This window comes from Balaenoptera musculus, chromosome 12 (genome assembly GCF_009873245.2).
Source record: "Balaenoptera musculus isolate JJ_BM4_2016_0621 chromosome 12, mBalMus1.pri.v3, whole genome shotgun sequence".
Classification (NCBI taxonomy): domain Eukaryota; kingdom Metazoa; phylum Chordata; class Mammalia; order Artiodactyla; family Balaenopteridae; genus Balaenoptera; species Balaenoptera musculus.
This window is the reverse complement of record NC_045796.1, coordinates 73,057,434-73,085,334: the sequence shown is the minus strand read 5'-3', so window position 1 is coordinate 73,085,334 and position 27,901 is coordinate 73,057,434. Positions and strand designations below refer to the sequence as shown.

General features: G+C 39.0%; 1 protein-coding gene across 4 annotated transcripts in view; it reads left to right on the top strand.

Annotated features, from left to right (window-relative positions):
- The window catches only part of LOC118905259 (cytochrome b5 reductase 4), an 86,795-nt gene that overhangs the window by 13,940 nt on the left and 44,954 nt on the right, over nucleotides 1-27,901 (top strand). For all 4 annotated transcript variants that reach the window (XR_005022188.1, XM_036871841.1, XM_036871838.1 and 1 more), the window contains exons 3-4: nucleotides 16,090-16,190; nucleotides 21,108-21,189. Coding sequence is in view for 3 of the 4 variants with exons in the window: in XM_036871841.1 (XP_036727736.1) it covers nucleotides 16,090-16,190; nucleotides 21,108-21,189 (183 nt within the window). In the remaining variant the exon portion in view is untranslated. The remainder of the gene's footprint in view (nucleotides 1-16,089; nucleotides 16,191-21,107; nucleotides 21,190-27,901) is intronic.

Below are 27,901 nucleotides of genomic sequence, written 5' to 3'. Positions count from 1 at the left end.
GGTGATAATTTGCTTGCAATAACTCTTGTTATAGTCTTAGTTAATGTCTGAATTACCTGGTAGCAGGAAACTCAGTGTTGGGATTTTTATCCCGATTTACATTTTAGCTGTTGCCATTATCTTTTTACCAGAGGTTTTTGCTCACTTAAACTTATTATCCAGTCACATAATTCTCAGATTTTTAATTAAAATCACATATATAGCTCAGTATTCTTTATAAGAAGTGTTTTCTGTTTTTAAACATCTTAGCAAGTTGATGATGTGTGAGATCTGTGCTATGTGCTAAGTGTTTACTTTTCCCAACAAACCTAAGAAGTAGGTACTCTGCTTCACAGATGAGGGCACGGAAGCTTAGCGAATCCTCATTTTCCAGATGATGAAACTGCAGCTGAGAAAGTATATTAGTGGGGACTCATGGGTGTAAGTGGCAGAAACTCCAGCCTAACTTGGTTTAAGCAGAGGGCTAAAAAGTTACAGGTGGAGCTGACTTGAGGTGAGGATTGGCACAGGGGCTCAGGTGGTGTCCTCAGGATCTGCTTTCACACTGTCTGTCAGTTTCCCTCCTGGGCTTGCTCCATTTTAGGACTAACTCTTCATAGCAGCAAGATGACCACAGCAACTGTAACCCCAGTTGTTTTCAGGTTCTCTTCCTTTTATCTAATAGCTAAAAGAAAAGTCTTGGAATTGGCTCTGATTGGCACAGTTTTGATCATGTTCTCGTTGCTGGAATTGTAGTTCTATTTAGGGGGAAATAGTGTACTTAATCACTTAAACCTAGGTCACGAGTTCATCCTCTACCCTAGAGAGGGGCCACACTGAAGAGTCAGGGAGGAGGATGTGACTCCTTGAAGAAAAAGTGCTGCTGTTGCTGGAACGGGAGTGGACGCTGGGAAGGGAAAACATTAATGCCCACTACAGAGCAAAGAGTAACTTGCCAAAGCCATAGCTGATGAGAGTAGAGCCAATATTTTAACCTAGGCAACCTGATTCTAAGCTGTTATGCTTAAACTACACTGTACTGCTTCCTGTTTTATCATATTCAACTCTAGATTGGATCCTGGCTTAGCCTTTATGTGTAACTCACTTTGAGTGCCATTCATGAATTAATTTATTTTGAAATTATGATGGAGTGCCTGTTACTTGTAGCTCTTCCCTTGTGCTAAATAGCATTGCTAATTAACAGTCATACAGGATAGCCTTCCGAGACAATTTTTATTTTTAGTAATTTAATGAAATATAGCTTTTGCTTTCTGTGTGACTTTGTGTGTAGTTGTCATTCATAAAAAATAGAGACTATAGGTTTTAACTTTCTCTTTCTCTATATTGGTTCACTCGTTTAATCAGTATTTCTTGCGGTCTACTATGTTTCATGCATGATACCAGGTTCTGGGGAGTGACATGGAAATTTAAAACAGAGCTGGCCCCTGCTCTTATGGAATTCACAATCTGGCAGGGAACACAAAGTGTTACTCAAGTCTGAGGAGTATTGTGAAGGAGAGGTCTGCTGTGCTAAGAGTGAAGATTCCAGGAGATTGAGTAGAGATGAAAGGTAAATGGGCATTAACCAGGCAGAGAGGAAGGGGAACAATATTACAGGTTCCGGAAAAAGCACGTGCGAAGTCTGGATGGTGTGATTGTGTGAGAGAAAGAGCCCAAGTGCAGCACATAGGTGTTCACTGTGAATATGAGGAACTTCAAGTTAGTGATACCTGTATTCTTTCTTCTCAATTTCTTGTATTGGAAAGTCAAAGACATCCTTCTTTCTAAGGCACACTCTTTTCTAAGGCTTGACCCTTTATGTGCTCTTATCAGTCCTCTCCAGCCTCTTCTGTGACCTCAGGTAGTTGTTTATCCTACATTGTTGAAACACCCTCAGTTCTTTCCTTTCTTTCTTCCGACAGCTTCTTCCTTTCAGTGTCCTAATCTTTTTCTGGTCGTCTTGGACTTTGCTTCTTCCCCTGGACTTTCTTCCTCAGTATTTGATGTATGTCCTCTGTTAGAACATCTATAACGTTTTTGGGCCATTTCTTCTATTTTTGTCTTTTTATTTAAATTGAGTTTCAGGGTATTAACATGCAGCTTCTCTCCCTACCCCTAGCATCTAGTACAGGGCATGGCTCATCGGCAGTGTTCAGTAAGTATCCTTTGAATCACATGTAGGACTTTTAAACCATATATGGTAGGGATATTTTAATGATTTCACAAAATAGTGACCAGTTGAGGGACTTTCATTTTTGCTGTTTCCAGGTTATTGGCTCTTAGAGTTAGGGAATATATCAATTCCTTAATAAAAAATTTTGTTATTTCTGGACAGATTTCTGATATATACTCATGGTCAGTTATTCATTTTTGAGCTCATAGAATGTGAGCTGCAGCCTGATGGGAATCCTATGTTCTCTCTCCTTTGTACAGCTTCATATTTCCTTTTGCAGACTTTGCACACTGTAGGGGTTAAGTAAATATTGGAGATTTCTTCAGGGCCATTTTTTGCCATTAATATTTTCAATTAAACCTTTTATTTTGAAAAAGCTTCAGACTTTCAAGAAAAGTTGCAAAAGTGATGCAGTGAACTCTAGAAACCCTTCACGTGGCTAGATTCACCCATTGTTGACATAGTCATCATTCTATTTTAATGAATCCATTTTATCTTCACTATTAACTTATTCTTTATACCTTTTGTCATCTTTGTTTTAGTCATTGCTGTAAGGGTTTATGATATACAATTTTAATTTATCACAGTCTACCTTCAAATAATATTATACCATTTTACATACAGTGTAAGAATATACTTCCATTTCCTTCTCCAGTGTCTTGTGCTATTATCATTATCCATTCCGCATATGCTATAAATCCTGCGACATGTTACTATTTTTGCTTTAGACAGTCACTTATCTTTTAAAGAGATTAAGAAAATGAAAAAAATTACCCACATTTTTACCATTTTCAGTGCTTGGTATTTCTTTGTGTTGATCCAGATTTCCCTTAAAGAACTGACTTTCACATTTCTTGCACTACAGATTTGCTGGCAATGAATTCTCAGCTTTTGTTCATCTGAAAACATCTTTATTTTGCCTTCATTTTGAGGATACATTATAATTGGGTATAAAATTCTAGGTTGACAGTTTATTTTCCTCAGCGCTTTAAAAATATCACTCCATCTTCTAGTTTGCATAGATGAGAACTCTGTTGTCATTCTTAATTGTTTTCCTGTAGAATGTAAGGCTTCTTTCTTCTCTGACTGCCTTTAAAATTTTACTTTGCTTTTCAGCAGTTTGACTATGATGTGGTTTTCCTTTTATTTTTTCTGCTTGGGGTTCTCTAAATTAATTTTAGGAAGTTTTGGGCCATTATCTCTTCAAATACTTCTACTCCTTCCTCTCTTCTATTGGGATTCCAGTTCCATATACGTTAGCCTGTATTGTCCCACAGCTCTTAGATGCACCATTCTGTTTTTTCACTCATTTTTTTCTTTGTGTTTCAGTTTGATCATTTTTGTTGACTTTTCTACAAGTTTACTTATTTTTTCCTCTATTGTGTCTAGTCTGCTGATTAACTCATCAGAGGAATTCTTCATTCTGATATCATGTTTTTCATTTTTAGTGTTTTCATTAGGCTCCTTTGTATAGCTTTCATCTCTGTGCTGAAATTTCCCATTTATTAAGTGTCAACCTTATTTTCTACTAGATCTTTTAATATATTAATTACAGTTATTTTAATGTCTGTGTTCGATAAGTTCCAGTATATGCACCTAAGTCTAAGTCTGGTTGTATTGCTGTTTTTCTCTGTTGACAGTGGGTTTTATTATTTTGAAAAATGTGTCTTACAATTTTTTGATTGTGTGTTACACATTGAATATAGATGAACAGTAGAACTTGTGGTATTTATACTCAGAGATGGTACACTTTCGGATGTGAGGGTGATCTGGCTGCAACGTCTGTCACCCCATTGATCACCAGGGTTGATTCAGCTGATCTGGACGGCTAGGCAGGTCTCCCCTTTCTCCCTCACCGCTCCATGTGCGTCCCTCTCGAAGCTGCATGCTTGGTTGAAGAGGATGACCTTGCCCGATAGAGGGGGACTGTTCTTCCGTCAAGCGGGTATATGAGTAGCTGCGCTCCCCTACTAGAACCTGCAAACAAGCTCTCAAGGTCATTTGTAGGAGAACATAGGGTAGTCAAGCTTCCAGTACTCCACACACATCCAAATGAGCTGCTGCATGTGGCAGTCTGCCTTTCTTTAACAGAAGGAAAAAAAAAAAAGAAATGGTACACTTTTTCTGGCAATTAGGTTGAGTCAGCTTAGTTAGTAGTTGATCTGGGTTTGGGGTGGTTGTTATTGTTATCACTGGTGCACCACTGACTTCAAATTCCTCCAACAGTGGGTTACTGCTACCTTGTTTTTGATGTGGGGCCTTAGTGTTGGAGGATTTTTTCATTGTCCCTATTCTACTCTCCTTAGCTGACAGCTTGCCCTATATACTTGCATAGGGTCTCTCACCATGTTCTTGCCCCTCTCCCAGTGGCAGACTGCTCTTACTTGTTGTTTGATGTAAGACTTGTGGTGGTAGAAGGGGTTTTGCAGTTTTCCTGTTTCAGCCTCAGTCTTAGGCAGGTCCTGTTACCTGAGCCCCGTGGGCTGAGCTTTCTCAGTGATCCTGTCACTTTCCCACTGCCTCTTACTCAGTGCAGGGTTTAGAATGCAGGCAGATTTCTTGCCCATGGCAGCTGAACTTTGCCTTATATCAGTAGGGGAGGAGGAGGACAGGGCAGAGGGCGTGGGGTGTGAGCAGTTACTCTGCCTGCCTTCCAGTGCTAGAAGTCATCTGTTTCATATCAGCGTAGGATCTCGGCCTGAGTGGGCTTTCTGTCCCTCCTCTAGTGTTGACCTTAAATTTGCCTAATGTCAATGCAGGGTGAAGGAGGATGTGTGTTTCCTGCCCTATCCAGCAGCAGCTAACCTGGGCCTCGTATCAGTGCAGGAACTTGAGGGTGGGAGGCTTTACCGTCCCTTCCCAGCAACAGACTGCGTTTGCTGCGTGTCAGGGTTGATCTGCAACATGGGTGAATTTCTTGCTCCTTCCTCAGCAGTAGCTGATCACCTTGTACTCCTGCAGGCCCAAAGTATAGATGGCCTTTTCTTGGTACTCCTGCTCTACCCTCAAGTCTTGGAGCAGGTACTACACACCTGGACCACCTATGGACCTTTCTCAGGTCTGCCCTGCTCATGCTATTTCCCATGAGCATCTCATGAAGTGCAAGACTATGAAAAAAGAATTGACTGGATGCAGAATCCCTTTGTTTCTGAGCCTCTCAGCGTTCTAAATTGGCACTAGTGCACACTGGGCCCTAAAAGAGTTTGTTAAAATTTCAGTTGTTTTATAGCAACATCTCTTTTGGCTGTGCTCTGTCAAAGGTGAAGTGGTTCATACGTCCCATTTCCTCAGAGGGGCTTGTCACCCTGTGGAATTTAGATATTTGGTTGCCTTACCACCTCACCTCACTGATGGGCTCAGAAACTTGCAGCATTTTGGGACTTCCCTGGTGGCGCAGTGGTTAAGAATCCGCCTGCCAATGCAGGAGACACGGGTTCGAGCCCTGGTCCGGGAAGATCCCACATGCCACGCAGCTACGGAAGTCCGCGTGCCTAGAGCCCATGCTCCGCAACAGGAGAAGCCACCGCAATGAGAAGCCCGCGCACCACAACGAAGAGTAACCTTCACTCACCACAACTAGAGAAAGCCTGCACGCAGCAACGAAGACCCAACGCAGCCAAAAATAAATAAATAAAATAAATAAATTTATATATAAAAAAAATCCTCAAAAAAAACTTACAGTGTTTCTGGATTATCTGGCTTTTTTCTTTTTGTTAAGGGTGGGAGCAATTTTTTCTTGTGGCTTTCTACTTCTTAAGTTCATCATTACACCTTTTTTTTTTTTCTTTTCCCAGCCATGCCGCTCAGCTTGCAGGATCTTAGTTCCCTGACCAGAGAATGAACCTGGGCCCTCAGCAGTGAAATTGCGGAGTCCTAACCACTGGACTGCCAGGGAATTCCCCATCATTACATTTTAATTAATCTTTGCAGCTGGCTTGTTTCGGAAAATAGGAAATAACTCAAAGCATAAGGACATATTTGGGGTTTTTTTCCAGGTAACTAATAGCAAGGCAGTTCAGTGTTGGTAGCTGTCAGTGGTAGCCCTAAGGCACAGGCAAACAGAGGGAAATGATCCCAGGGAATAGGAAAGAGTGGAGTAGTCGGAAAACTGATCTTTTAGAGATAGGGTGTCTTGTTTATTACTGGTGTAAGTTGTAAATCCAGTTTAAGAATAGTAAATGTGCCTGGTGCTAATAATGTTTGGTCATTATTCTTTCTAGGAGAAGTTTGTGGATTTTTTCAAAATACTCAGAGTGTAACTGACTGCTCAGACTGTTTGTTAATTTTTCATGCTTTTACAGGTCAGTTTCCTTTTAATGAAACTGTTAAATGTCAGGGCTCTTTTTCCTAATACTAATAATGTAACATAAGATGACCTTTGATAATTATGGCCAGTCAACCTTCTGAAGTGCTTGGAGGCCTTTATTACATTCCATTTAAATTTTCCTGGGCAAACTGAGGCATTCAGACCAGATACTTTTAGCTCTTTTGTTAATTAGACTGGCCATCATTGAAGTCATTTGGTGCAGTTTGAAGCTCTAAGTTACATTCAGGACAGTTGCTGTCTGGTTCTCATTTCTCTGAGGTAGCGCTGGTCTCATTTCTAGTCTTTGCTTTTTTTCCTCTTAAAAACTGCACCAGAGCTTGACAATTAATAAGTACTTAAGATACTAATTTTAATTTTAGAGACTTTTGTCAAATGTTCTGCCTCTTCATGGTGAGAGTGATGGCCCAGAAAGCTGAATGGAAGTTCCACGTGTATGGGCAGAACATTTTTTTATGAATTGACTGGGGGCAGTGGCAGGGATCCCCAGCCTACTGTCTGTAAATCTTTTCTTTTAGGCTACAATCTTCCAATCATCTGCAAATAAATGTTCTGCTGCGATGGGTGGTAGGAGGTGGATCTTAGTGTTTTGACACATAGACTTTTACTTTTCATTTTTAGTTCAAGCCCCTCCTCCACTAATTGCCGCTTCCCTGAGTGTAATGTGTCTCTGGTTCCTTGTCTCTAGAGAGTAAACCTACACTTCTTGTGGGTTGGGAAAGGGGCTTATTACTTGGTTGCCTCCTGCACCCTCACTTTCAGAACTACCTGGAGTCTCTGATTACTACCTTTTGGGGGTTCTGCTGCACATATTGGCTTTTTTATAGGTTCCCCTCCAATTTACACATAGGCCTTATTTCACCTTTCTTCACTTTGCTAAGTAAATTATTGCTTATCATTTGGCTTTCAGTCTTCCAAAACTTTATTGGTCTCATGTCCTCTTTTGATTTCTGTGTCTCTGTGGTTTTATGTCTTATTTATTCTTTGTAGTCATTAGGAAGATTGCAGGAATGTGAGAGGCAAATGTGTGCTTTTAATCCCAAAGTCCTGAGATACTCTATTATCCAACACCTTGCAAGCCTACATTCTATTATATTATTCTTAAATACCAAGGCCACATTTACTTTAAATCATTGTAAAATCCATTTATCTTTCATTAATATCTTTTCCATTTGTCTCTATTGAAATTAGCAAGATAATTGCCTAGTTTTCTAAAATATTAGGCAGAATTCTGCTCTTAGGTGTAACTGATTAACTCCTTTTGGACTAAAACCCCAGCAAATACTGACTGTAAATTGAGAATAACATATTTAAAAAAAAAAAAACTATCTAAAAACACTGGTGAGCAACCAAAAGCAGACAGAAACTAGAGGGTAAGGGTCATCTATATTTAGAAGAAGGAACTGTGGCTGGGTGAATTGCCGTTTCCTGTGGCATTTGACTTGAGGTCATGCCCAAGTCGGTACTGTGAAGGGTGGCTAAAATTCAGATGGAGACTCCCAGTCTTGAGTTGAAGAACTAGATGACAGAATTTGGCTGGCCTGAAGAACTAGACAGAGTTTGGGGCATTTGTACTAACTGAAAAATGAGGAAGAAAATCCAGAAAAAGAGATCCAGAGAGGGATATAAACTGTCTAAATCTTGCATATGGACAAACTCTAGGCAGCCTAACTAAGGCTAAAAGGATTGAACAGAGGTTTTAGTTTTCATTCCCCCAAAGGGGAAACAGAGTTTAGAGTTTGAGTCCAGTCAAGTTAATTGCCTATTAAAACAGTCAGTACTCTTTGGAGGAATGTAACAGAATCCAGAATTTCTACAACATACTATTTACAGTGGCCAGAATATAATCCAAAGTTTCTAGACATGCTCAAGAGAAAAGGCAGTTATTAGAGACTGACCTGGAGATGATCCAGATGTTGAATTTAGTTCACAAGGATTTTAAAGCACCTATTACAGCAATACTCAAGGAAGTAGAGAAACATAGATGTATAATGAATGAACAAATAGGAAATCTCATCATTGTTCATAATGAATGAACAAATAGGAGACTATAAAAAATGGGAATGTAGAACTGAGAAATACAATATATGAAGTAAAACATTTTACCAAATGGGCCTAGTAGCAAATTGGACCTAACAAAAAGGAAGCTTAGTGAACTTGCAGATAGATTAATAGAAATTATCTGTAGAACAGAGAGGAAAATGACCCAAAGTGAAATGAATGGAGGCTCAGGAACCTCTGGGATAAAATAAAAATGTCTAATATATATTTATATGGAATTCCAGAAGGAGAGGAATGGCAGAATGGAACAGAAAAATATTTGAAGAAATATTGGCCCAAAATTTTCCAAATTTGGTGAAAGACATAAAATTGTCAATTCACAAGCTTAGCAAATCCACACATGATCAATGCAAAGAAAATCACATAGGGACACATGATATTCAGACTGCTGAAAGCCAAAGATAAAATCTTGAGAACAGCCAGAAGAAAAACACCTGGACACTATAAAAAGGACTGCTGAAGAGAATAAAATAACACCATCAACTCTGAATTCTATATCACTAAAGATACTTTAAGGATGCAGATGAAATAAAGACTTTTTTGGATAAACAAAAACTACGAATTTAGTATCAGCAGACCTATACTACAAGGAGCTCTAAAGGAAATCCATCAGGTTAAAGGGTAATGATACCAGATGGAAACTGAGATCTTTAGGAAATAGTAAATATGTGAGGAAAGAGACAGGATTACTTTTTTTCCTCTTTTAAAAAATACATGACTTTCTAAAGCAAAACTATAACATTGTATTGTGGGGTTACATAAAGTATCAGGGATGGAGGGTGGTGAATTGTTCTTACATTACATGTGAAGGGGTACAACATTAACTCAAGTAAACTGGTTAAACTTAGGGATATATTGTAACCCCTAGAACAGTCACTTAAAATATAATGCAGATAGGTATACTAAAAAGCCAATAGATAAAGTAAAATGAAATTCTCAGAAAATATTTGGTTAGCCCAAAAGAAGTCAGGGAAAGAGGAATAGAGACACAAACAGAAAACCTGGAGGAAAAAAAAAGAAAAAACTTGGGGCTGAGGAGGGAGACTAATAAGATGGTAGCTCTGAATTCAATCACATCAGTAACTAATTTAAGTGTAAATGGACCAGTTATTCTAATTGAAAGATAAGAGATTTTCTGTGTGTGTATATGTATCAAGACCTAACTACGTGATATCTGTGAGAGATACACTTTAAATATAAAGACAGGTTGAAAATAAATGTGTAGGAAAAAGTATACTAGCTAAATAGTAAATATAGGGAATTCCGTGGTGGTCCAGTGGTTAGGACTTGGTGCTTTCCCTGCCCTGGGCCTGGGTTCAATCCTTGGTCGGGGAACTAAGATCCCGCAAGGCGTGTGGCATGGCCAAAAAAAAAACAAAACAGTAAGTATAGTAAGATTGGGCTTATATTAATAGCAGATATAAAACTATTACCAAAGAAAAGACTCTTACTAGAGATAAAGACATTTTATAATGTTGAAAAGGTCATTAGGAAGACTGTTTATGCCTGATAACAAAGCTTCAAAATACATGAAGCAAACATTAATAGAATTGAAAGAAAAAATTCAAATCCATAACCATTGTGTATTTTAACACCCTCTTCTCAGCAGTTGTTAGGACTAGATAAACATCAGACGTAAAATAATGAAAACAATATGCAGTTTCTTTACTGAACACAGGATGGCAAAGTAGTCACAGTACTTGCAAAACTGGATCTGTGTATTTGAATACAGTGAAATATGCCGTGATTTTACTATGTGAGCACACCCTTTTCCTTCATTTATTGTAGAGCCAACAAAATGAACAGTGGTGATTAGTGAAATAAACAGGAACACTGCAGTACACTAGCATAATACTTTGTATATACATGATAGACATTAAATAAACTTTTATTGAATTAATGTAATGTGGGGCTTTGGAGTTACATTTGTGTTTGAATTTTAAAACAAATTATTTTAAAAGCTAATTATAAAAATACCACTTTTACTTATAGCAGTAGTTCTCAAACTTTTTGGTTTTAAGATCCCTTTACTCCTTTAAAAATCACTGAGGACCCCAAAGAAGTTTTATTTATGATGGTCATATCTATTGATATGATATTTTAATTTCCCTTCAGAAATTAAAATTGAGAAATTGAAACAATTTAAAAATAAACTCACTGTATGTTATCATAAATAATAATATTTTCATGAAAAATAACTATATTTTCCAAAACAAAACATAGAAAGTGACATTGTTTTACATGTTGGCAAATATCTTTAATGTGTGGCTTAATAGATAACAACCATATTCTCATATCACCTTCTGCATTTAATCTTATACACTTGTGAAAGAATTTTTTTAAAAAGGCAGGCAGCATCTTAGTATTGCTATGAAAAAGTTTTGGCCTTGGACCACCAAAAGAGTCTTGAGCTTTGCAGGAGCCCCCAGACCATACTTTGAAACTCTCTGACTTACAACATAGAACAAAGAAAAAGTGAAAAATTACTAGTTAGTGGGTGTGTGGCCTGAACCATGGGGATGCCCTTCCCTCCTTATTGGTGGGCTGTTAAGGTTCACATATATGGGTACCTAACCTGAAAAATTGTGGGAGCCCCATCTGGGAGCTAGATTAATAGATATAAAAGGTCCACTTGAGTCTTCCATTGTGCTGTGTCATCTAGAGCTGGGGGTTGAGAATAGTTTGGGTCATGCTGCAATCCAGTTCTGAGTTCAGTTATCTGAGATATGAGGTGTGATTCAGGTTCCACAGGTGGCAAAAGGCTTTTCGTCTCTAAGGGGAGTGGAGTAGTGACTAAAAAAAGAGCGGTCTGGAATTGGAACCTTCACATATTGCTGCAGAGAATGGAAAACAGTTCCACAGAAGGTTAAACATAGATTGCTGTATGACCCAGGAAGTTCACTCCTTGGTATATACTCAACAGAAATACAAATATGTGCCCATACAAAGCCATTTGCACAAATGTTCATAGCAGCATTATTCATAAAAGCTAAAAAGTGGGAACAACCTATATGTCCCTGAGCTGATGGATGGATAACTAAAATGTAGCCCATCCATACATGAAATATTATTCAGCTGGAAAAAGGAATGAAGTACTGATACATGCAACACCATGGATGGACCTTGAAAATAGTATAGTAAGTGAGAGAAGGCAAACACAAGAGACCACAAATTGTGTGATTCCATTTATGTGAAATGCCCGAAATATATAAATCTAAAGAGACAGAAAGTACCTTTGTGGTTACCTGAGGCTGGAGAGGATGGGAGGAATGCTACCTGAAGAATGTTTCTGCATGTTTTTAAATTGTACTATGTTATGTGGTCCACGGCCCGTGTGTAGGGACTCAAATCTTTGCAATATCAATATTAAAAACTCGAAGGGAGTCTTGTGCCTTTAAAGAACTAATGAGTCTCTGTTTGTTTGTTGTTCCCTTTTAATACTTTTTAAGATCAGGTAATGAGACCACTGTAACTAGTGTCTCCTTTGGCCTTAGCTGCTAGGAAGTTCAGGACCACATTTAATTGCTCAATCATAGTAATGCTGTTAGCTAGGCTAGGCAACTAGTATATTTTCTTTTCTTTTACACGTTTTAGTGTGTGTTTTAAAAATTTGTACGCACAAACTTAACGTTAATATATTACTGTAAGATGCCCATAGTCTTTATCAGTAGCAGTTGGGGTTTAAATTACAACAAATAAAAACATACGTGAAAAACCAGAGGCAGCATTTGCCAAGATGGAAGAGTTCTTTGCGTGTAAAATGGCAACATTAGTTTTCAGGTTATACCTGAAATGATATTGATCCTTGAACTAAACTTTTCAACAAGCAGTTTTAAACTAGGCGTTGGTACTGGATGGATCCAAGCAGATGCTGGATGACGCTGTATGCTGTGTGCACATGCTGTGTACACATCCTGTAGAGGTGAATCCTGTACTGGATGCAAGATCAGGCTAAAAATTGCCTGTAGAATTCTCCCAGTTTTAAGACTGTCATTCTGTGATTGAATTGGTAATTTTGAAGTGGCTGATTTTTATTCTAGGAACTTACTGGAGAACTCAGAGTTCCAGACATATAACAGAAACAAGATAATTTACTGTGAAAATATGAGAACAGGTTCTACCAGTATCTTGCCTAAAGAGCTCAGTGTAGCTGTTGTTCTGACTGTGTGCTTTCAATTGCACTGCAGCTCTGCTAGGATGAATTAGCTATAAAATATACCCCTGAAAAAATATATATATACCCCTGAATATTGCTAGGGCATTTTAAAATAATGTATCGATATTTAAACACTAGAGTATATATTCTTAATAGAACTGCTGTATTTCGGTTTCAGTAAGTTGTTCCTCCTCTTTTTTTCCCCCCAGTTTCATTGAGATATAATTGACCTATAACATGGTATAAGTTTATGGTGTATAACATTATGATTTGGTGTATGTATATATTGTGAAATTAAGTTGCTTTTCGTCACAGTACTCAGTCAATCCTTTTCTTGTATCTACTCCTGGTTAGAGTTTTAAAAAAAAAGACTACAAAAAATAAAATATAAGCACAAAGGAGGGGATAGATAGATGGGTAGGTAGGTAGGTATCCTCCCTAAGTCCCCCTCTACCACTGAAAGTCATCCATGTAAATGATCTAAAAGCAGCAGTTGGGCTGTGACCAGAGGATCTTGGTCTCAGCCTAGTTTTGCACCATTTAGGATTGATGTTTCATGAATCCATTCCTGCCCATTTTTGTTCTTAATGTCATTATTAACATTTAGGTTTTGCAGAATTTATTAATAGCCTAGCATCAAATTGAGATTATGTCCGTTGGTTCGTAAATACTATTTGTTTATATTTAATGGGCAATCAGTTGTGCAAATCTGCCACACCTGAGCAATTAGAGCTTTAGGAAGAAGTTAATTGCATCACTGCAAAATTTGGAACGTTGTAAAATTAGTTTCTAAAAATCAGGTGGTAAGAACTCATAGGAGTCTGGAAACTTGCATGTGAGAAATTACTATCTAAAAGCCATGTATCGGGGCTTCCCTGGTGGCGCAGTGGTTGAGAATCTGCCTGCCAGTGCAGGGGACACGGGTTCGAGCCCTGGTCTGGGAAGATCCCACATGCCGTGGAGCAACTAGGCCCGTGAGCCACAACTACTGAGCCTGCGCGTCTGGAGTCTGTGCTCCGCAACAAGAGAGACCGGGACAGTGAGAGGCCCGCGCACCATGACGAAGAGTGGCCTCCACTCGCCGCAACTAGAGAAGGCCCTCGCACAGAAACGAAGACCCGACACAGCCAAAAATAAATAAATAAATAAATAAATAAATAAATTTAAAAGCCATGTATCGTACAAATAGAATACAGTAAAGCATGAGGGAAAAGCATAAAGCTAGGTTCTTGTTTTCTTCAGCTACAGTCAGAGGTGCAAATTTTAGTTGTTAGGAAATGCTTTTGAAAAGGCAAAAAGGAAGGAGATAGGGGAGGAAGAAAAAGAGGGAATAGCGAGCCTCTGGACCAGAAGAAATGCACCTGTTGCATCTTGGGGCTGGGTTTAAAGTCTCATAATTAGCAAATTACTGACACTGCCAAGTGTGGTTGGAGCTAACATTTCTTGGGCTGAGACACTAACAATCTTAATTCCTTAAAGTGAGGGATTTTATAGGCGTTCCTGATTTCGTGCATTTGAAGAGGATGGGACATTCTTCAGGTCCAGAGTGATCCTCGTCCATCAGAAGGAAGATATGAGAGGACAAGCGTTCATCTAAAGGATTGGCAGGCAGCAGAGAACACCGTGAGATGTCTCAGGCTTTCTCTGGTGATCAGGGGTAGTTGTTAAGCTGCCTGGTCATCTTTCCACTGGTTGCTGAAATACATGGGATTCCATCACAGAAAGTTAGATGATCATGTGTTATAGATTCCATGTTCCTGAGAAACTCTAGAACCCAAGTCAGGGTTTGGTTGCAGAGAAAGTTTGGAATTCTTTTGTTTGGAACGCATTCTCTATCTTTAAAAGCCTATTGGGAATAATTCTGATCCTAATCATTACTTCAGACATTTGTGGTCTGTGGAATTTGGAGCATTAAACAATCGCAAAAATTCCTTCTAAATTTGGCGGGGAAAGGTGAATGGGGAAGGAGAGACAGGGGAACTCTGCCAGTTTTTTTTTTTTTTACTTTTCCTGACTTTTTTGGAGGATGCTGGAAGAGAGATTTTGTGAATTTACTTCTTTTTGTGAATTGCCTTTAAGCAATTTTATAAAGAAACCTAGACTGCTTGGTTATTTTCCAGAATTAAACTGGTGGAAAAATTACAGTACCTTTCTTGAGTCTGAAATTCAACTACTTTCCTTCCAAGATTATTATATAGGATGAACATTTTAAATTATCTGAGGTTATTTAAATTCATGGAAGTCATTACATAAGAAGGAATAGTCCTGGATATAAGAAAACCAGTTGTCCTCCTTGCACTCTTGAGGAGTCTTGAGGGCTGGATTTGTCTGCTCTCTAGTTTACTACAAGTGAAGGATTAAAAAGGAATTCACTTCCTTGGGAAGGCTATTCATTGAGCTATTCTCCTGTATTTCTTGTTCCCTATTCCTTCTTCTTAAAAGATAAAAACATAGTTAAATATATGAACAGATAAAGTAAATATTGGGGAAGATGAAAGGATTATTAAGATCTAAACAATAATCTTGGTTCCTTGGGCAACTGCAGAAAAGAATTGTGCTTGCTTTCGCAGACCGTGCCTCAGTGGCCCAATCACCATCTCAGCCTTTGCTGAGATAATCAACATATGGATGACAGCTCCATTCTTTTTCATCAGATTCTCCTGCCAGGGCAGTAGAGGACGATGAAGTTGTCATATGAGAGAGAGAGGTAGGGGGAGAGAGAACTGTTAAATATTATATATGGTGTTTCATTATTTCTTTGCGTTAGGAGGCAGTTCTCTATAGGTCTTTGCACACCTGCATAGCTTGCGAGCAGACGCGCCGACTGTCATTGTTCTAGGCAGTCTTTTCAGGGATGTTTGCATAGTGAACAACCTTAGATGGTAGAGCTAGTGTCTCCCTCTAGAGCAAAGGACAGCTTTGCTTACTGTTCAGTATAATAGAGGTCATGTCTCCCTCCAGAGCAAAGGGCCAGATGTATTTACTGCCCATTAGAAAAGGTTCGAGCTTCTTAAGCTCAAGGTTGCTTTTCCGTCATGAAGCACATTGAGTTTACAGGTGTTATCTGGCCCTCTTCACATAGCTCTGTGGGAACTGGGGTTCAGGGAACTCATGCAGATGCTGATATTCTAGTTACCGCTACTGATGTAAGTACTAAGCTCTCCTTTGTTTCTAACCTGGGAGTCTCGTGTTTTCTGTCAGGACCCATGAAACCGGCAGGCTAACTTGTTAGCTTGCAAGTAGGGTGAAATCTCAGACCCCTCATATTCTTAATACTTCTAAATGATGGTTTGTTAAATGGAATGTATTTGGAAAAATGTATTGAAACTTCTATTTCTAATCTGTACAGTTTGTAAGAAGTTCATTTAGGGTGTTATTTCTCCTTATTTGATGCAGGCTTTGTTTATAACGTCAGCCCGTATATGGAGTATCATCCTGGTGGAGAAGAGGAACTTATGAGAGGAGCAGGATCGGATGGTACTGACCTCTTTGATCAGGTAAGGTGCTGGAAGTGATCGTCCTCTCACAGTGGAAGAGTGCTCTTTTGTTCAGCAGCGCGACAGTGGTAGAAGGAAAGAAAATAGGGGCATAAACTTCAGATGTGTGGCTTGAATTCTGAAGTGTGGGAAGATGCTCATAAGTAACAACTGTTCATTTAATTTGCCTTTGAATTATTTTACTAACATTTCAGAGTTGCTCTCAGATCTGTATCTGGGAGTTCACTCTTAAGTGTTTGCTGCTCCTCTGCTGGCAACAGTTTACTCAGTTTTGATCAATTTTGATTATGATGATGACTGACTTAGAGGAGGCGGTGACCATTAGAGGAAATAACAAGTCCCTTAGCTTCTTTGCTCTTAGTCTTTGCTCATTTGGGGATTGTTACATAATCAGCCTGTCTTGCTGTACTAAGTCTGCATATTATGTAGAAAGATCATTAATGAATAGAAAACCTATTTTTCCTAGAGATAGCAAAGATTCTGTAGTATGTGTCAAAAGATATTTAAATTAGTCACTTTTCCCCCTTATATTTATTAAAAACAATGATTAGCTCTTATACTGTTTAAAAATCATGTAGAATATGATGATTACTATCAATTGGCTGAACTGCTATTTTGAAACAACTATCTTGAGAAGAATAGAAATTTGCCTTTGTCTCACAAATGCTTTATTTTGTATTTTAGCGATGATTAACCATGTTGTAGTATTGGGTTTTTACCATTTGAGATACCTGAATCAGATTGGGTTATTTTTAGAGTTGCGTTCTGAACAAATGAAATTTGATTTCTGTTCCTCTTACCTTCTCATCCATTATAGGATTTATTTTTTGACCAGGATACCAGAAATATAATTTGTTTTGTATTTTAATGTACTTACGTGCATCTGCTTAAATAACCGAATCTCATTTGCTGTTAATGTTTTTCCTGGGTTGGAGAAAAGTCATTCTTACCCATTGGTGATAATAGGGTTCTCCTTGGGAGGTCCTTATTGCTGATTTAAATTCCCGTTGTCATTTGATATTTGTTATTGGCTAGCAGTGCAAGCCAAATAGAAAGTTTGGGAACATTTGCTGGAAAACTTGTCTACCATACTTTTATCTGTCCTGTGTCAACTGAAAAATAAATTCACAATGTGAGAGTTGTGAGTTAAGTTTTATTTGGGGCGAAATGAGGACTATAGCCTGGGAGACAGCATTTCAGAGAGCTCTGAGAATCTGTTCCCAAGAGGTAGGGGGAAAGGTCAGTATTGTATATGATTTTAGTGAAGAGGGATACGTGGAGTCAAGCACACATTTTGGCAGATGCTTACTGCTAGTTACGAGGAGCAGATGTCACCTTAAATGATCTTAGTGCTTTTCGAGATATGAGAAGATGCAGGAATTTGGGCTCATAAAATCATCTCCTGAAAATATCTAACTCTCTGAAGGCCTGTTCTGCCAGTTTTTCCCAGAGTACAGAGTGCGTCATTCCTGATCTCCACCCTGTACTCCTTTCAGGGGGTGTTGAAGGTCAGCAGCTGCAGTGGCTAGTGACTTAGTCCTTGAAGAGGCAAGATGGCAGGTACCAGTTTTTAGTTGGCGCCTATAACCTCTTGATGCTGAATGTACTCTTCCACAAGAAGAATTTCCAGTAACATCTAGTCCTATTCATATTTCTTAGTGTTGTGCGATTATATGGACCTTATTGAAATAAGCTTGTTTTGGGGAAGTCACAAGAACTGCTATGTTGTTAAATTCTTTAACAGTTTCAACAATACTTGTGTTGACCAAAAAAAAATGCACAGCCTAAAAGTTGAGAATTATGTTTTATTTGAGGTGTTACTGAGGACTGTAGTCCGGAAATAGCTTCTCAGATAGCTCTGAGAAACTGTTCCAAAGAGGTAAGGGAGAAACCAGGATATATAGGAGCTTTTGCTGGGAAAAAACATGTAGTAGAACATCAAAACATTACTACTAATCACAAAAAGCAGGCATCTCAGTTAATTATTTTAGTGCTTTTCTGTGTATGGGAAGATGCAAGAGTCTGGGCTTGTTGAAATTGTTCCTTTAATATGCACTTTAACTCTCTAGGGCCAGTATCCTCTTTTTCTCCATCCTGAATTCCTCTTAGGCCACACCATAGGGGGCGGCTGCAGTGGCTTGATGGCTTTATGGCTGCAACATCCTTTGATTACTGAAATGTCAGGCTACACTCTTTGTCCACACTTTAGTTACCAGATTGCTGCATTCCCCTTGGCTTTAATAAGACCAGTGATGTTTATTTATGACTTCTACTCACCACAGAAGTAAACAACTTTATAAAATTCTAGAAACAGTGGTGAAGCTTCTTATATCTTTAATATCTAGTATTTGAGTTGTACAAAGAATATTAAGTAATCTCTTTATTGTCAGACTTCTGTCTCTAGTTTTGATCTCACTTCTGACTTCTCGTTTCGTATTTCCAGTTGGCTGATGGGCAATTTGAAAACCTGTTGGCAGTTGAACTCAGTGTGACCTCAAATAATATCAACTCATCTTCTTCCCTTTGTTTTTTTCTACTGTTTCCTCTTTCTGGAAATGGGAACTTGAAACCACTTGAGTAATCTTTGCCTTCTCTCATTGTGTTATTGAAGTGGTCACCTGGACCTGTGCCAGGGTCTTGGCCCAGGCCGAGATCCCTTGTCTCAGCCTGGGAGGTTCTTTTTCTGCTTGGATTCGTATAGCCAATAACAAAACCAGTGCTGAGACTGGAACAGCACAAGCTTTATTCGGTGGCCAAAGAATGGAGAAGCAAGAACTAGTTCGCAGATCAACTTCTCAACCTGACTCAGGCTGAGACACCATATATATAGGAAGGTTGAGGTAAAATGGAGGGAACTGAGTAAAGAGTGGGAGGAATATTCATGACTTATCCGAGAACTGGGGGTGTGGTTTGGACCAGGAACTGAGGCAACACTCCTTTTCAGTCCTTTTTTGGGCTCTTCTGGTTGTTGTCATGGCAGTTGTCAGCTGTCATGGCGCTGGTGGGTGTGTCACTTAGAGCATGCTAATGTAGTACAGTGAGTGTATAATGAGGCTCAAGGTCCACTGGAGTTTAGGTCTTCTGCCATTTTGGGCCTAGTTAGTTCTAACCGGTTGTTTAGAAATTTCTTTAGGAGCAGCTTCCTCCTTTTGTATTTGGTCCTGAAACTCGATAAGGGCAGTTAGTTTCCGTCTGAGGGAGGGGCAGGAGTATGGTTCTGGGGCAACAGTCTTGGTAACAAATGTGCCTCAACATCTAATCACTGGTGAACTTCTATGATGCTGTCTTTAAACATTGCACCTTTTCTCTCTTCCCACTGCCTTTAGGTCAAGTCATCATCACCCTCTCTAGTCCTAATATTTTAATACTGTCCCGGTATCTTTACCTTCAGTACCCATTTAGATAACATGACAGCTAGAATAGTATTCTTAAAGACAGTCATCTTAGCACCTTGCTCTACAAGTTTCAGAGGCTCACCATTGACAGCGTAATAAATTCAAAGTCATTCGTCTGGCATTTGAGGGCCTAAAAATAATGTATCAAGGTAAATATTCTCAACATGCAACTTGCTTTGGAACTGAAGTGCTTTGAGCAAATCACCAGTTCCATGATTGACAAACCCCATACCTTTGTCTCCTTGAATATCCTTCTCCTTCATCTATCTGTTAAAATTCTACCCAACCCCATAGCCCCAGAGATGGTGCTTTACACATTACTGGAGACTCCATAACTATTTGGTAAATAAAATTTCAATTTATATTAATCAGTGTGCATTTATAATTACATATGTATTTTTTACATATTTGCTATTTTAGTGTATATTTATTTACTCAGGAACATACATAAAGATTCTGGTATCGGTATTATTTGACCTGATCATTTAGTGATTATATAGCGTTTATGGAATAATATATTATGATTTTCCTTTACTGGTTATTTACAATTGGACTTCTAGGTTGTTCCCAATATTTTGCTAATATAACTAGTGCTATGATGAGTATCCTGGTGCCTGCATCTTTGTGTATACGCAAATATTTTCTCGGGTAAATTCCTGAAATACTGAGGGGAAGAGCTGCATATTTTAAGGCTTTTAATATATATTGAGAAGGTGCCCCCCCAGAAAGGTTGTTTAAATTTAATTCCCACTAGTAATTCTGGCAACAAATACTGTCAGTTGTTTCCCTTGAAGTGACAGTCTCACTTTGTTCATTTAGAAGAACATGTCTATCAGATACCCAAGTCTGAGTAACTAGTTTATAGGTCATTCTTTTTCTTTTATGGATAAACAGCCTGTCAAGAAAAAACACAGTTTAATAGGCAAATCAAACAGTTGCCTAAGTGTTTTTCTTCGCGGCAACCGTCTTACTTAGCAGCAGAAGTGTTTTTGAGAACTTCCCATTTTGTCACGCAGCATATGAAAAAGACCTGTAACCAAGGGTTGAGGTTTAAGAAAATTAATTGTTTTTTCTACTTCATGAAGGATATTCTTAAATGAAACCAACTCCTTCCAGCCCCGTGGGTCTGTGGTGGTAAACAATGTAATGATTGAGACCACTGCCTTGATTTGTGCTAAGATGCCAACTGTTTTACCCACCATTGCTATTTCAACATCACTGCAAATGTCAATACAGTGAAAAAGGCAGATAACATCTTAGTATTATTATGAAACTAATCGAGACCTCGTGGGTATCTGAAAGGGCGTCAGGAACCTCCAGAGGTCTGTAGACAACACTTTGAGGACATTGTTCTAAAGTACCTATATATGCTCCCATTTTGTCACTCCCTTGTTGGCTAATTGAATCTGCTTCTTAGTTTTTCAGAGCCGTGTAAGAATATTTAGTTTTCATCAGAAGAAAATTAGGGCATCTCATGGAGTTAGAATCATGTTGCTTTTCTGCTATTTTTCTCCCACACCAGGTTCATCGTTGGGTCAACTATGAATCCATGCTGAAAGAATGCCTGGTTGGCAGGATGGCCGTTAAACCTGCTTTTCCTAAAGGTACGTGGAGCCAGGGCTAAACTGGCATTGATGTGTGATACACATGGACTGTCTTTTAGGTGGATTTCAGCAAATAGATTTAAAGAAATCACTAAATTGTTCTCATTTCACTGGGCTCCTGTTCTAGCCACTGTAAAGATTTTACTTTAGTTCTTTAGAATGAAACAATGACTTTACCTTAAAAATTTGGCATGTTTTGAGAGAACATTCATAGTGTGGAGAATAAGCATAATGGAAGTGAAAGAACTTTATTTACTTAGTTTTCATTAGTCTTTTATTCTCTTGTTACATAGAGTAGCTCGAACAGTTGGTTAGAGGTGACTTTTAGACTAGTTTCCTAAAATTTAATTTTTTGAATATGTAATTGTATTCACATGACTCAAAAATCTGAAAATATAAAAAGTTATACAGTAAAATTTCCCCTCTCAGCTTTGTCTCCCATTTGCCTTGAACTTTTCCACTGATTGACTCTTTACCATAAAAACTGATTTTAAAGTACTTTTAAAAAAACCGATTGCTTGGGACTTCCCTGGTGGTCCAGCAGTTAAGACTCTGTGCTCCCAATGTAGGGCGCCTGGGTTCGATCCCTGGTCAGGGAACTAGATCTCGCACGCATGCCACAACTGAGATCCCACATGCCGCAACTAAAGATCCCATACACTGGAACGAAGATCCCATGTGCTACAACTAAGACCTGGTGCAGCCAAATAAATAAATAAATGTTAAAAAAACAAAACAAACAAACAAAAAAACGATTTCTTTCCCTTACCTTCCAAACTGCCACTCTACAATCGGCATGGTGTTGGAGATCATCTCTTTCCTCCTAAGCTTCTTTTGGAAGAGCGCCCTTTGAAAAGTTTAGACAGGCAATTGGAGTAGCAGGAGTACTTTGCTTAAATCCTTTACTGTGGATGGAACGGAGTCTTTTCTTTTGAACAACTCCTGATTTTGACATCCAAATTAAGAATACATTGGCTTGTTTGAGCTGACTCTGCTACTATTTATTTAGTTCAGTGAGTTTTGTATTTCAAGGCCTTATTGTTAGAGGCCTGTGTCAGCTGTATAGAAATAGCACAGACGTACCTAGATTTGAACCCTAGCTCCATGGCCTATTGGCTGTGCCATAAAGATGGCAGTTTCTGTCTCTGAGCCTCAAGTTTTTTCATCTGTACACAGTTTCATAGGGCTAAGAATTAATGTGAGTAAATTAGCATGAATGTAACAGAGGCTCAAAAAGGATTTTTTTCTTTCTCTTGCTATAAAACAAATAAGCAGTACATGCATACAGGCATACTTCGGAAGTATTGCAGGTTCAGTTCCAGACCACTGCTATAAAGCAAATATTGCAATAAAGCAAGTCACATGAATTTTTTGGTTTCCCAGTGCACATAAAAGTTATGTTTACACTCTACTCCAGTCTATTAAATGTGCAATAGCAGTATGTCTGAAAAAACAATGTACATACCTTAATTTAAAGACACTTTGTTACTGAGAAAAGCTAACCATCATCTGAGCCTTCAGAGAGTCGTAATCTTTTTGCTGGTGGAGGGTCTTGCCTTGATGCTGATGGCTGCTGACAGAGCAGGGTGGTGGCTGCTGAAATTGGGGTAACCATGGCAACTTCTTAAGGTAAGACAGCAGTGAAGTTTGCCACGTTGATTGATTCTTCCTTTCGTGACGATTTTTCTGTAGAATGCAGACCTGTTTGGTAGCATTTTACCCACAGTAGGACTTCTTTCAAAATCAGTCAGCCCTCTCAAACGCTGCTGCTGCTTTATCAGCTAAGTTTCTGTAGTATTCTAAATTCTTTGTTGTCATTTCAACAATCTTAGCAGCATCTGCACCAGGAGTAGATTCCGTCTCAGGAACCACTTTCTTTGCTCATCCATAAGAAGCAACTCCTCATCCGTTCAAGTTTTATCATGAAATTGTAGCAAGTCAGTCACATCTTCAGGCTCCACCTCTAATTCCAGTTCTCTTGCTGTTTCTACCATGACTGCAATTACTTCCTCCACTGCAGTCCTGAACCCCTCAAAGTCATCCAGGAGGGTTAGAATCAACTTCTTCCAATCTCCTGTTAATGTTGATATTTTGACCTGTTCCCATGAATCAGGAATGTTCTTGATGCCATCTAGAATAGTGACTCTTTTCCAGAAGGTTTTCAATTGACTTTGCCCGGGTGCATCAGAGGAGTCACTATCTGTGGCAGCTGTAGCCTTACAAAATGTATTCTTTAAATAATAGGACTTGAAAGTCTAAATGACTCCTTGATCCACAGGGCGCAGAATGGATGTCGTGTCAGCAGGCGTGAAAACAACATGAGTCTCATTGAACATCTCCATCAGACATCCTGGGTGACCAGGTGCATTGTCAGTGAGCAGTAACATTTTGAAAGGAATCTTTCTTTTATGAGCAGTAGTTTTCAACAGTGGGGTTAAAATATTCAGTAAACCATATTATAAACAGATATGCTTTATATTATTCCATTTATAGAGCACAGGCAGAGTAGATTTAGCATAGTTCTTAAGGGCCCTAAGATTTTCAGAATGGTTAAGTGAGCCCTGGCTTCAACTTCAAGTCAGCAGCTGCATCAGCCCCTAACAAGAGAGTCAGCCTGTCCTTTGAAGCATTGAAGCCAGGCATTGACTTCTCCTCTCTAGCTATGAAGGTCCTAGATGTCATCTTCTTCCAGTAGAAGGCTGTTTCATCTACATTGAAAATCTGTTGTTTAGTGTAGCCACCTTCATCAATTATCTTCCTAGATCTTCTGGATAACATGCTACAGCTTCTACATCAGCTCTTGCTGCTTCACTCTGAACTTTTATGTTATAGAGATGGCTTCTTTCCTTAAACTTCATGAACCAACCTCTGCTAGCTTCATACTTTTCTTCTGTACCTTCCTCTCCTCTCTCGACCTTCATAGAATTGAAGAGATTAGGGTCTTGCTCTGAATTAGGCTTTGGCTGAAGGGAATGTCGTGGCTGGTTTAATCTTCTATCCAGATCACTAAAACTTTCTCCATGTCAGCAGTAAGGCTGTTTTGCTTTCCTGGAGTAGCACTTTTGATTTTCTTCAAGAACTTTCCCTTTGCATTCACACTTTGGCCGACCGTTTGGTATAAGAGGCCTAGCTTCCAGACTGTCTTGGCTTTTGACATGCCTTCCTCACTAAGCCTAATCATTTCTAGTTTTTGATTTAAAGTGAGAGTCGTGGGACTCTTCCATGCACTTGAGCACTTAGAGGCCATTGCAGGGTTGTATTAATGGGCCTAATTTCAGATTGTTGTGTCCCGGGAATAGGGCGGCCCAAGGAGAGGAAGAGAGATGGAGAAATGGCCAGTCGATGGAGGAGTCAGATCACACATATTTATAGATTGAATTTGCAGTCTTATGTGGGTGCAGTTTGTGGTGCCTCAAAATAATTACAATGGTAACATCAGGTCACTGCTCACAGATCACCATAACAAATACAATAATGATGAAAAACTTTGAAATATTGCCCGAATTACCAAAACTTGCCCTAGAGTCATGAAGCGAGCAAATGCGGTTGGAAAAATGGCACCAATAGACTTGCTCAATGCAGGGTTGCCCCAAACCTTCAATTTTAAAAAACGCCGTATCCGTGAAGTGCAGTAAAGCAAAGCACAATAAAACGAGGTCTGCGTGTACACCAAAAGCAAACTAGTTTGAACTTTAGTGTCTGGCAGTTCTTCCAAACCAGTTTACTTTTGTAAACAAATCCCTTTCTTCTCTTAATTGCTCCTGAGTTCACCTATTCACTGCCAGCAGGGGCCATGTTCTTAATGAAAACTTCTAACTGACTAATTTTACCTCATCCTGAACATTACATATCTTGTTTACACAGTCCGGTACTAAAGGTCATGTGCTTCTCTGTAATACCGTTCAGTGTGGTCAGAAAGTGTGCCAGCTCCTTAGGCTTCTGTGTCATAGGAGACATGAAATTAATAAAAGGACTTTTCCGGTTTCCTTCCTTCCTCCCTGGAAATGAAAGACAGATAATCTTCAAAATGTTTCATCAAATACGGCAAACACCGTTTAAAATGAGCAGATTCCACAAGGAAGTCCCCAGCTATTTCATTTAAAAAAAAAAAGGAGGGCGCTAGAAGCAGCAGTCCAGGATGATAAGCTCGTTCTGATGTCTCCATTTCCCCGAAGCACTTATCAGATACTTGGAACGTAGAGCCACATGGGAATTTTAATGGTCACATAGGAAATGGGAGACCGGATCTTGGGTCTGTAAAGGCAGGGAGTTGGAGCTGAGATCCCTGCCTGTGGCTTGACTCCTGAAGTCTATATGATCAGTGAAATGGGAAGGCTTGAAAAGAAATCTGTGCAACAGCAAAGGGAGCTGTCAGGATACTCTGCCTTGACCTTGTTTATGAGGTGATGGAGGAGAGGAAAGAGAAATCTCCTTTGAGAATTTGTAACCACAGTCTTGCCCACGTAAGAGTTGGGAATTCAAATATATATACCACCAGAAACCTCAAATCGAGAAATAAAATGGTCTCCCATTACTGGTTTCCCTGCCTGCTTGGCAGATTTATGTACACGTTTTTAATGGTGGAACAAACTTTCAACCTAAAACCCTTAAAATTCTCACAGGGACACATCACCAGTTATTAGTGTACAGTAGAAAAATTAAACAACACTTGAGGAAGCAAGTCAGCAGAAACAAAAGCAGAATTTCACCCCTTGGACTTTATTATTTGTATACAAGTAGTTATAAAAATAATTATGAATAAAAATAATTATGTTTGAAGTGATTAGGAGAATAAGAATGCATTGGTAACATGAGTAAAGCAAGAGACTGCTAAAATAATCATGTAAAATTGAAAAAAATGTAGAACTCCTAGAAATGAAAAATGGAGCTGGTGAGATTAAAAAGTGCATAGCATGAATAGTTAGAGTTTAGACGTAATAGAAGAGTTGAGTGAACTGCCAGACTGAGCAGCAGACGTTGAACAGAACGTGGTGCATAGAAACAGAATGATAGAAAAATATGCAAGAGACGCGGAGGATAGAGTGATAAGATCTAACACTTGTCATCAGATTTCCAGAAGGAAGTAGTAGTGAGAATGAGGAAGAGGCAACATCTGAATGGCTGAGACTTTTCCAGAACTGGTAAATCACAAATCTCAGATTTAGCAAGTTCAGCAAATCCCCAATCAAGATAAATAAAAAGAAATCCACACATAGACTATTCATGGTAAAACTGCAGAACACCAAAGACAACAGCCAGAGAGAGATAGGTTCACTAACAAACCAGTGATTAGTAAATTGACAGCTGATTTACTAGTGTAATTTACTGGCTGTTACTGCTAATTTACTAGAACATCAATAGGAGACAAAGAGAGCAGTATCTTGAAAGTTCTGAGGGAGAGCAACTGACAACCTAAAGTCATTCAGTAACAAGGATGAAATAAAGGTAGTTAAGACTAACAAAAACAAACAGATTTATGAAACCAAAATCAGAAGGGTTGAGGAAACTGGGATTTCTGACTAAATCCTAATGGTGGAGAACTAAACCATAATGAATATTCCTTCTCCTTCTCACCACCTGGTTCAGGGAAGTGCAAACATATTTCTTATCCAGAATGAGAAGTGGACTCTGAGATACTGTGTAGTCATAAATTAAAAGTTTCCTTTTTCACACTGTCTCTGGCCCTGGGATTGGTTCCTGAGGCTGCATGATCCGTAGAAATAGCACAAGTTTCACAGAAACTAACATGGCTTCAGATCTCATCTCCGCCTCAAATTACACTCATAAGCTGTTGATCTTCAGCATCAGTTAACAGATCTGAGTGTTTTTGCTCAGCAGTGAAATGGGGTCTAAGAATGAAACATCTCAAAGTCATTGTGAGGATTAAATAATGTTTGCTAACCACCTGATGCATTAGAAGCAACAGGTGGTGGGAATAGTAGAAGTGGTTATTGCTGTGGTGGCTACTTTTGCTCCTCTGCTCCGACAATACTGAGGCTGCTTACATTTTCTGTTCCTTTGTTTCCCTATAATTATCAGCATGTGTCTTACCATGGCTCTGCTTCTGGGAAAAATTAAGTATTATCATTATTATTGACAGGGCATGTGAGAACATGTTTATGAATCTCTGTTTCACTATAAAGCCTTTTTGGATTATAAGTGTTTTGCTAGGATGAGGCCAGTAGCAGGTAGTGATGTGAGAGAACTTGCAAGGCATTAGGAAGCAAAGACAAGAATTTTACAAATCAGGAAAGTTGTTGACTGCAAGTAAATGGATCGGGTTTTTTGGAACAGTAGAGACTTAAGATCCAGCAAGATACAGTCTGAACTCCAAGCTAACCAGAACTAGTAGATCATATAAAAGGGACAAAGTAACTAAAGAGAAAGGTTTAATGTGTCAAGAATGTTCATGATAATTAAAGTGAGTGTTGTTTTAACAGTACCTCCTGTGCCTTTCATCTACAGGCAGAGATTGATCCTTGAAGTCTGCTGGCGTGAGACTTAAGGATAGAAACTATTAGATGGGGTGACCATGTAGTTGTCCAAACTGGGGCAGACTGGAGAATGAATGGAGCCTCTATTAGTAGTTACCCTGAGACAACAGGGGGCAGGCAGTAAACTGTAACTGTAGCAAACTAGAGACTATGTTCACTCTACAACTAGAGCTTCTAGATGAAATGGTAACAGAGGTGTAAACAGAGATGAAGTGGGA